Below are 10,963 nucleotides of genomic sequence, written 5' to 3'. Positions count from 1 at the left end.
ATCCATATTTCTTTTGTGAATTTCTTCTTGTTCTACCTCCATCTTTTCCTATTAGTGCTGGTTTTCCTCTTAAATTTCCATGTACTCAAATCTGTGTTTCTTCATGACCACCAGTATTGTGCCCACTTAGAAATACCTGTCCTAGCCCACCATAGAATTTGTTACCCATGCTTTTTCTGCGGTATTTTTCGTTTTCTAACGTTTAATTAAGTTCATGAGCCAACTGGAATTTGTTCTGATGTAAGATGTGAAGGATAGAGCAATTTCATTTTTTCCTAAATGGCTGGCACGTTGGTCCAGCATCACATCTCAAACAACCTATTTTTCCCTCACTGATCTATAGAATAACCCAGGGCACCTGGGTGGCTCAGTTGGTTAGGCAACTGCCTTTGGCTCAGGTCATGATCCTGGAGTCCTGGGATCGAGCCCTGTATTGGGCTCCCTGCTCAGCAGGGATTCTGCTGCTCCCTCTGACCCTCCCCCGTCTCATGCGCTCTCTCAAATAAATAAAATCCTTAAAAAAAAAAGCCTACCCATTTTTCTTTTTTAAAAGTAACATGTGAATACCGGGGATGTACTGTATGGTGACTAACATAATAAACAATCATTATAAAAAATAAATAAAAGTAACATGTGCACACAATGTAAAAATAAAATATGAAAGGGCAAACAGTGAAATGTAACCTATTCCTGACCTGTTTCCTCTGGCGGCAACCCTACTAATAGTTCATCGTGTATCTTTCAGATATTCTCTTGCGCTCTGCGCCTATAAATGGCGTTGGGACATGCTGTTTCCAGTCTTCGGTTGTTTCAAACAGCTCTGCAACTGATATCCTTATGTACAGCCCACAATGCAGAAGTAAATCTACAGAATTCCCCAAAGTAGAACTGAGAGGTCAGAGAATATGGGCATTTGAAAACTTGAATATTGCCAAACTGCTCTCCAATGATGCTGCACCATAAATTTATACTTTCACTAAAATGTGTCAAAGATTGTTTGACAAATCTTTTTTCAAGTTTGGGATAATTTTATAGGCTATGATGCTCCCTTTTCTTTGAGAACTTGGGACACGACAGAGTAATGAACATGAAATTCCCTATAATTCTTTTCTGAACTTCAGTGTTCATTTTGTGTGTGGTTTGTACCAAAAAAAGGGTCGTCAAGAAGTTATAATCTAGCAGAGAAAGACAATTATCATATGGTTTCACTTATATGGAACATAAGAAGTAGGAAGATCGGTAGGAGAAGAAAGGGAAGAAGAAAGGGGGGGTAATCAGAAGGGGGAATGAACCATGAGAGACTATGGACTCTGGGAAACAAACTGAGGGCTTCAGAGGGGAGGGGGTGGGGGAATGGGATAGGCTGGTGATGGGCATTAAGGAGGGCACGTATTGCATGGTGCACTGGGTGTTATACGCAAGTAATGAATCATGGAACTTTACATCAAAAACTAGGGATGTACTGTATGGTGACTAACATAATAAAAAAAAAAGAATTTATAATCTAGGGAATTGACTTGGAAGTATGTGTGACCAATATATAGCTAAATTAAATTAGTAGCAGTGGTGTGGTCCTTCGGACAGCACAGAGCCCTACCTTGGTTTGAAGTGGTGGGGAAGTGTGATGGAAGCATGCTACTGGACTGGAAATCCTGGATGAAAAGAATTACCTTACTGGAGAATGGGCTGAGAGATGACATTCTTGATTGAAGAACAACAGGTGGTAATTTAGGAGTGGAAACAGCACTTAAATCCTCTATATCAGATGGAAGGCACTGATATGGAGGGGTTAAAGAAAATGAGGTTAAACATCCATAAAAACCTGTTACACAGAAGAAACTAAATGTTAGTTCTCATCCCTCTAGATTCTGGGGTGCATGAGTATAAGACAGGTAAAAGAGGCCAACATCACTCAACTTTTCCAGAATGGTTCCAAAAAGTGAGCTTATGAGAAGTGAGAAAAGTAAAGCCAAGAAAAGTAAAGCCAACGTGATGTCATTAATGCTTTGGGTGTCAAAATGTCATTTTGGCCAGTTAGTGGTCTATCTTCCTTCCCACCCCAAACACAGTGCTCTAAATTACCCTCCGCTTCCCAAAAAACAGAACATAAAGGTTGCTTCATCTCCACTGGCCTCTACTGGTTCCTATGAATGTTTTGAAATTTTGCTAGTCTAAAACTGGGAATCACAGTTCTCAGAGCCTTCCTGTTATTCAGCAGCCTCAAATATCAAAACTTTGTTGATTTGGAAGGGAATTAGAACACAAATGTTGAAAAGAATTCTACACAAGATAAAACCCATTATTCAGCATTTTGACAACCACAATTCAACTTTTAACAGTGTTTCAAAGGTACTTACAATCCTAAAGTAACTTTTGAATTGAAATTCAACTTATGTTCAGTAAAAGCAAATTTAAAACGCTTTGAATAAAGCAATTTATACCTTGCACCTATGTAAACTAAAACATTGCTGCACTCAGATAGTACCTGTCTTAGATGTGGTTCCCCCCCATTACTGGCTAATTCTCTAAACGTTATTTTACCAAATTTTCAAGATGACCAAAATAATAGTTATTCTCTCACTTGGTAAAATACCACTTTATAACAACAACACAAAAAATTGTTCTTTCAGGACTTTATTTTGTTTATTAATAAAGTAAATCATTATTATGACTTTTGAAAAAAAGTTTAAAAATGTTCAGCCTTCATGTTAATGTAGGTTAGGCCATCCAAAGACAAAGCAAAGAGTTAACATTAAGTCATGGTCCAGGATTATACTTATGAGAAACAAATACAGGACTTACAGTACTTGATAAGTAAAGACAACCAAAATAAACTGTATTTCAAATTTTGTTTCTATAAAAACATATTAAAGATCACTTAAAAATAGTGTCCATCTTTTCTTTTAAATGGGCATAGCAGACTCATCTGCAATCATGTACAAATATAATAACCTTGACTAATAGCTTTCTTTATCTTTTAATACAAATACAATTCCTTGCCTCTTTACGCAACCCAACAAAATAATATAAAGTGATGTCATTAGAAAAATATGGACCTTTCTGAATCTATATTGCATTTTAAATTTAGGTTGGAAAATACAGTTCAGATCATATGAAATACATGGATTTCAGGCTTACATATTACCTATGTCTTACAAATTATCAGATATGGTTCTTTATTTTGGCTAAAATGCAAAAATATGATTACTTTCTTAATAACAGATTAATTACTTTAAAAATAGTTTCCATTGATAGCAGTGCTAGTCCTAGAACAAAATGCAAGCAAAACATATTTGTAAGTCACTGTCTATTCGGTGCCCCAAATACACAGATCCTAACACTCAGCCCTTAATATACATTTGCTTTAAAGATTACTGAATGGACATCTCATGTGTCTGATAATCTTTAATTTAAACAATCCTGTAAACATAGTCAAAATCTTTCTAAAAGAAATAAAATTCAAGTAAACATTGCATATTTGATTTAAACTAACCTTACAGTTAAATTCACCTATGACACATTGGATCAAAACCATTCAATATGTAAAAAGGTTTTTAAAAATCATCCACATGTAAAGTTGGAACTAAACTCTGTAAACGTGTTCATGTTTAAGAACTACTGTACTGCAGCTGCTCTTTGGTTTGGCAAAGTGATACTGGTCAGATGCCTCAGGTACTGAGTATTCAAGTAAATCTGTACTCAGGTAAAACCAAGACTCCTGTCGACTGTCTTTAAAGGCAATGGCAAGACCTGAAATTCAACTTTATTTTCCTTAAATATCACGCCACAACTATTCAAAGTGTTTGACGGACCAAAGCTAGTACTAATACATTTTGAAGGCCTTCATTTTGACCTTTCCCCTGCCAAGAGTTGATAGAACTCATCAATAACAGTTGACATACCAAAGAGGCAGCCTTGCCCTGACTCCCATGCAGCTTATAGGCCCTTGCTGAATGACCATTAATATGTATGAATAAATCAGCCAAGCATTTAGAATGTGGCAAAATGTTGACCATAAACTAAAGCAAAGGTAACTAAAGCAAAAGGCTTTAAGTGAAAATCTCTGAAAAAGTGTTTCCTATGCTATTAAAGAGGATGGTGAAATACAACTTAAAAGAGAAAAATACACCACCACAAAAGTGCCTGGACAGGTTAAAGGGGAAATTTATGTTCTTCAACTGTTAGTCAGGTGCATGCAAATCCTTTGATCTAAATGTAGAAATACAGAAAGTACGAGGAGAACAATTCTGAAAGTAGTCAAGTAGGTTTAAACATTCACAATTTCCTTATAATACACAAAATGCCAAAATGAAGTGGTATTTTGTTATCCCTTAACTCTCAGTTTTCTAGAGTCAAGATTATTAGGACTACAAAGTTGAAATAAAGATAGAAGAATCATAATAGTAGTATTCCAAACTATATTTTCAAAGCTAACTCATTCCTTTGGTTCAAAGGGGAAAAAACCCATAACTTCCTTTTAAAACCTAATATTAGTATAGCCAACAGAATTAGACAAATCCTATGAACTGAAGATCTGGAATAGCTGACTATTAAATTTATGCTACATTAGGAAATTATGGAGCTATCCCTAGCATATGTTTGGCATACAGAAGGTACTCCAAAAATACTTGTTGGATGAGTGAAACGTAAGGTTAATTTTGCAAAATTAGGAATCAAAGAACGTGAGCGGTCATTCAGTCCAACTCATGCATATCACCCCTTCCCCCCAATTCCATTTTACAGATAGGGAAACTGTAACGGTTGCTATTTCAATCATTTTGGTTTGTGTGTGTATATTTGACTAAACAGGATAAATGAGGAGTAACATTTCTACCTTGTTTCTCCTTTACAGGATACAGGATTTTCTCTTAGAATTAACGCAACAATTCCTGTCCCTTAGATTGCATTTCAAAAGGAAAAGGAGATCTAGGTCTACCAGGCTGAAAGGGGCTGGTGTTTAGGAAGTCAGATTTAAAATTTTGTGTGTAAGAGTGGAATCCACTGCTCACAGACTGGAAGTCTTAAATGACTACTTAGGTTAGAATTTCTTTCCAGAAAGCAGAATTACACTAGGCGGTTTTACCCTAGTTCAAACTGCCTTTCAAGTCACTGTTTAAGCTGTTAAAGGAATACAGTAAAAAGTTTCAAAGTCCTTTCTAGTAATTGCCTAAATTGACATTTAAAAGTCAACAGCATGTTGCATTTAAATACCTTGGGACAAAAAATAATTTTTAACAGCTTAAGATACCTGCCTATCTTCCTCTTTACTTTTCTTCTAGCCACTGCCACTATTCTGACTATGTCCAATATTTCTAGAGCACATGTGCCTTTCTGTTTCCCTGCCCATAAAAATACCCATGAAAATACAATAAAAAAGTAATTTAAAAGCAGAAAGAACCAAAAATATTTCCTAGACTGCCAAGTTTCCTTTAAGCCTCGGGCACAACACTACATTACGTGGTTGTATTAATGTAGAACTAAGCCATCAATGAATTATACAAATGTGCTCCATGTTTTAAATAATTATATTTAGATATCTGAATCTTTCTGAGTGTTATTTTATAGCCAACAATAAAAAACTTTATTATAAATGTTGAAAAGTATAAAACAGTAATTATAAATTAGCAAACACCCAATAAAAAAAAGTTATTTTCTTTTCCTTACCCAGTACAAGCAACAGTAAATGGATATTATTATTCACCTTCAGCCACCATACTGCCCTACATATACTTCACTTAACACAACTTTTCAGCTTGTTTCGGGGCGAAACTTTATATGGATACTAAGAAACAACTCTAATTATGTAACTCAGGTTTCAAAAAAATACATATGCCATGTTAACATGTGACTTGACAGCTACTGTAGCATCTCATAACAGGTAAGTGTTATTTCCAAAGTAAAATTAAGTCACTTTTGTAGCAGTATAAGTTGATGTAGCACAAATGGGTGTATTTAAGATTAAGGCATCTTTCTGCTCTGGAGTAGTGCTTCTGTGGATCCGGCGATCTGTTACAAAGGCTTCCTTTTTAAAAAATATATCTTCTGTTATACTTCAATTATTTCATTCCATTGATCATTTTCTTGCAAATAAAACTGAAAATATCAGTCCATAATATGTTTTTATAAACCTACAAAACCAGAAACAATTGAGTTATTGGTTAAAACTTGATTTTATATATCTGAAAATAAAGATTTATTAAATGGTTCTCTGGACTAAGGTATAAAGCTGCTAAAATAACAAGACAGGGAATAAAATTTTAATACTACTAATATTGTAATAATAACACAGATTTTTATAAACAGTAAATAAGTGATATCTCTGACTTTCTTCCTCTGAAGCAATCAAGAGAGCATTTTAAAAGAGGTAGATTCTTACAGTTCTCCCTTACTGTTAACTTGGACATAATCCGAGGAGACATCTTATCTACTTCTTCGTAAGACTGCTATAGGATGTGGGGAAATACCACGGCAACACTTATAGGTTGTTGAGATTTTCAACAACCACATTAGACATTATCCCGCCCACATTAAGAATCCAAAAACCAGGGCTATACCACAGCCATATAGTTCTGGCTGACATGATCACCACATGATACAATCACCACTCCTCTGTGGAGTCCAGCCTGACACAAGCCCCCAATAAGAGTGCTGTTCTGACTCGGTCTAGGTCTTAGGCTCTGGCTTTTACTTTGGACATGGGCTCTGGGTCCTCTGTAGGGAACTGAATGCTAATGAAAAATACTGAGCAAGGAAGCAGACACTCCCCTACTTGAGACTCCAGATGAGAACTCTTTGGAAAAAAAAAAAAGAACTCCTGACACAGAGAAACTGAGAAAATAAATGTATGTTGCCTTAGGTTGCTAAGTTTGTGGTAATTTGTTATGGAGCAAAAGATAATCAATATAATATACATTATAAGGAAGACTTCAAAAATTCTAATAGCTGCCTAAGATGCTACTGAGTCACTGACCTAGCTCCTAACTTAGACAGCAGTCTTTGTTTTGAAGCATTAGGAGAGACAGAGAATTCACTACATCCCTCAAAGTTCAACTTAGTTATGTTATTCTCACTGCTGATACTACAGTTTATGTTTAATCTGTCTGGAACGTCCTCGATTGCTATTACATTAATTTCCTCTGGCTACTGTCTGGGGGCTAGCCAGATCGAAAACAGCTGATCAGTGTGGCTGGCTACAGTAAACTGCTCTTTCATTTTATCTTTTCCAACTAAGTCACATCAGTGAACCTCTTCAGTCTTTTCTGCAGCCTAATTAGTCACTCTTCTTTCTTAAACTAATTAACAAGACACTGTTTACTGGAAGGATTAGCTGTCCACATATCAACCCACACTTGTTTTTAGTTTCTTCATTAATCTACCAATACGTATTTACAAAGATTGCACTAGGAGTGGTTAAGAAAAATGGGATTTAAGCAGCTGCTACCTCTCAATCTCTTCTGAACTACCTGATTTTGCTGATATAATTAAAAGAGTACAAACAATTTACTTGCAAATTGTGAGATTACAAAATATGCAAATAACTGCATTTGTTCAAGGAAATTACCTTTATACTGTCTTACCTTGTTCTTATTCAAATGGTTAGTTATGAACAAGTGGTACTCAATTTTCTATTGCCACTGTAACATGGTTATTTGTCCCTGTAAGCACATAATTATATATGACAGGACAAAAAAAAGAAGTATTAAGTTTCTAGCTAATTGGTAAAATTGATGATTACAGTAAAAGCAACTCTTACGTAAGCACTAAATAAGCTTATGGTGTCAACCATTTATCCTCTTGGAGAACCCAGAAGTAAAGCAATGCTAAGAGCTAAAAGTCGGGTTTTATGCTTATATTTGTAAAAATGTCCATTGGCTTTTAAAGATGTTCAGCAGCAGTAATTATGAAGCCCATGAAATGAATTTTTCCCTTGACCTACGTGGCGTCGAATGATCCTAATGAAGATCCTAATGATACCAATTCAAGAGAATAACTGCTGCTAAAAGCCAAAAAGAAAAAAAAAAAAGTCAGAAATTCTTACAGTAAGTTTCCAAGTTTTAGGGTATTTCCTCGAGTTGGTACCAACTGATCTGAATGTCCAAACCATTTTCTCACAGTGCAAGATGATGACAATGTTATTACTAGTGCTGTTGAAAACCGCCATGATATATTTTAGGCTATAATGTTTGTTAGGTGGCCAGGCTATGTTATAAACCCGATCTAATTTGAAAGACCATCTCTGTCTTATCAACTGTTCTATAATGCATCCACAATTCATGAAATGATTGAGTCATCAAGAAAGCGAAAGTTAAGGCCCTAAAGAATAACCTTGTTTAAATGTTATTCAGAATAGTGAATGCCAAAAGAACTTTCTATATCTGAGGTAAAGACATATGTGGCTGGGTAACAAAAGAAAATCCCAGCTCTGAACAGAACAAAACACAGCAGTAGCCACTACACTTCCACACTCAAACCTCTTTCTCCATAAAAGCCACCAATAATAAACACTGACACCCTATTTGTAAGATATTTTATTAAAAAGTCTCACATATCTTAGTATTTTAAAATATCATGTTGTTTTGATTTTTATACATTTGTTAAATCCGATTGATCTTCATTTTAACCAGAAAAAGCACTGTTTTCAAATGACAAGTATTACCTGATCTGACAGTGCCTTCTTCAGATCCATTCTCTATCCACTGAGATTCACTGTCCAACAATCGGTTTTTTGATTCACTAAGCGGTTTGATAGGAAAGGGTTGATTTGAGCCAATACTGAAAAGAGGAAGAAGTAATTTAGCAAATAGTTTAATGCTCAATTAAGGATACTTAATTAATAAGCAGCAAATTAGTATTCCTTCTCCTAAATATGTGAGGGCAACTCATGAGATCTCAGCACTCTAAAAAAACCTCTATATTCAAAAGAAAATTATGCCCCCGACCCCCAACTGAATGGCTCTCTAAACCCAAGAGTCTATATTCCAACAGTGCCAAAGAAAACAATTAGACAAAAGAAAAAAGCTTCAGAGGCTGGTGTGAAACTTTTAAAACATATGTTAATCAAGAGCTGTAAGGTAGCACGAGGTGAGGGTCTATGTCTTTGGCCAGGACAAAAAAATTACCTGTCATTTCCCAAGTTTTCTGCTTTCTACCTCTGCAGTTTAGATCTAAGGGGAAAAAATGATTTAGTGATTTAGCGTAGACTTACTTTTCTTGCTAAGAGATCCAGGGAGGGAGGGAATGGAGGAACAGAAGAAGGAAAAGGGAACTAGTATTTCTTGTGTACTAACTATGGGCCAGACACTGTGCTAGGTGCTTTATACACATTATGTCAACTTTCACAATAACCCTTGGAGGTAAGGTATGGTTATCCTCATTTTATAGAGCTGGAAACTGAGTCTCACACAGTTTAAGTGACTTGTTCAGATTCACAATAAATGTCAGACTTCTAAGGTCCTAAGACTGTAGGTTTGAAGGTCTATGTTCTGATATTAATAGGCTGGCTTGGAATTTATAACCCCTCCTCCTCCACAATTAGAAATAAATTGTGTCCCAAATAAATTTTGACTATTTCACTTTGACAGAAGTATCTCTATCTTCTTTAAAATTTCATTTAAAATGAACTATTTCTTTGAATTTATGAATCAGTTTGCTTGCCATGCAAATACTGAAAAAGTATCTTCTAAGATGAATGAGAAGAAATTTTACATTTGTATTTTTGAAATCCTCATTAATATTATTTTTACACTGCAGTTTAAATGTTTATCAAAATATACTGGTGGATAGTATGACTAATTTCTTTGAAAAAAAATATAGCTGATATAAACCAAGAATCAAATCTTGAAAGAATGTCTTAGTTTCTAGAAAGATGTAGCATATTTAGGATAGCCATATTTCCTAGTTTGTTCAGATACTTCCAGTTATATGTGATTGTCCTGGTTCAACTATTAAAAGCAAGCATTCTCTTTCTTATTCTCCAGGTGTTCTGGTTTGGATGATAAAAAATATGGTTATCCTAAGCATATTAGGTACATACACATATTAGCTCTCAGTTAAAAAAATTTACATAAAATTTCTCTTTCCCTATCTATGTTGACTTACAAATTATTACTGTATTTATCAGATATGTATGTATAACACACACACACAGTTTGCTTTATAATGAATAATGAAAAACTTAATGTTAAGAAGCATACCTTCTAGCATATTCATTTTGATTTGTAACAGAAGCTTGTTCTGGATCCATCCCCACAAGGCGAGTTGGAAAACTGCAACCATCACCCAAGCTGCATAATGAAAAATATCAGTAATAATTTAAATCATATTAACTTAAATAAGGTTGTCAAATTCAACAACCATTCTTCAAAAGCACAGTATAAAGAAATTATCGTAACTTGTCGTTTCAGAAAATCTTAAAATTTTCTAATTTAGAGGGTTACTAGCCTCATTGAAGAAATAAGCCGTCTTCTCTTATAATTTACATATATTTGAAAACAGTATCCTTCAGGATTATTAAGATTATAATGCCTAGGGCACCTGGGTGGCTCAGTTAATTGTCTGCCTTTGGCTCAGGTCATGATCCAGGGTCCTGGGATTGAGCCCTGCATCAGGCTCCCTACTCAGTGGGGAGCATGCTTTTCCCACTCCCTCTGCTATGCCCCCTGTGTGTGCTCTCTCACTTGTTCTCTCTCTCTCTGAATTAATGAATAAATGGCTCCCTCTGCCATGCCCTCTGTGTGTGCTCTCTCATTTGTTTTCTCTCTCTCCATAAATAAAAACCTTAAAAAAAAAGAAGGTTATAATGCCTATTAAGGTTATGATACCTCAAACATTAAATAGTTGGGTAATTGAGATTATAATGCTTATTAAGATTATGATGCCTATGAAGATTATATCTCAAACGTAGGTAATCAAATATTTGGGTAACCGACCTGCTCATCACAATCATTTAAAACATCATAAAGGC

General features: G+C 35.2%; 1 protein-coding gene across 7 annotated transcripts in view; it reads right to left on the bottom strand.

Annotated features, from left to right (window-relative positions):
- Positions 1–2,618: 2,618 nt before the first annotated feature.
- Positions 2,619–10,963, bottom strand: part of ZDHHC20 (zDHHC palmitoyltransferase 20) — a 70,771-nt gene continuing 62,426 nt past the window's right edge. For 4 of the 7 annotated variants that reach the window (XM_045797108.2, XM_045797106.2, XM_045797110.2 and 1 more), the window contains 4 exons: positions 10,194–10,283; positions 8,657–8,772; positions 7,578–7,655; positions 2,619–6,128 (listed from right to left, as the gene is read on the bottom strand). In XM_045797108.2, the coding sequence (XP_045653064.1) occupies positions 7,618–7,655; positions 8,657–8,772; positions 10,194–10,283 (244 nt within the window). In that variant the 3' untranslated portion in view covers positions 2,619–6,128; positions 7,578–7,617. Of the gene's footprint in view, positions 6,129–7,577; positions 7,656–8,656; positions 8,773–9,119; positions 9,165–10,193; positions 10,284–10,963 lie in introns of those variants that run through there. The other 3 variants (XM_087865240.1, XM_087865239.1, XM_045797107.2) reach the window with 2 other exon arrangements.

This window comes from Ursus americanus, chromosome 10 (assembly GCF_024610735.1).
Source record: "Ursus americanus isolate L20-20 chromosome 10, mUrsAme1.1.p, whole genome shotgun sequence".
Lineage (NCBI taxonomy): Eukaryota > Metazoa > Chordata > Mammalia > Carnivora > Ursidae > Ursus > Ursus americanus.
This window is presented reverse-complemented; position numbering and strand designations above follow the sequence as displayed.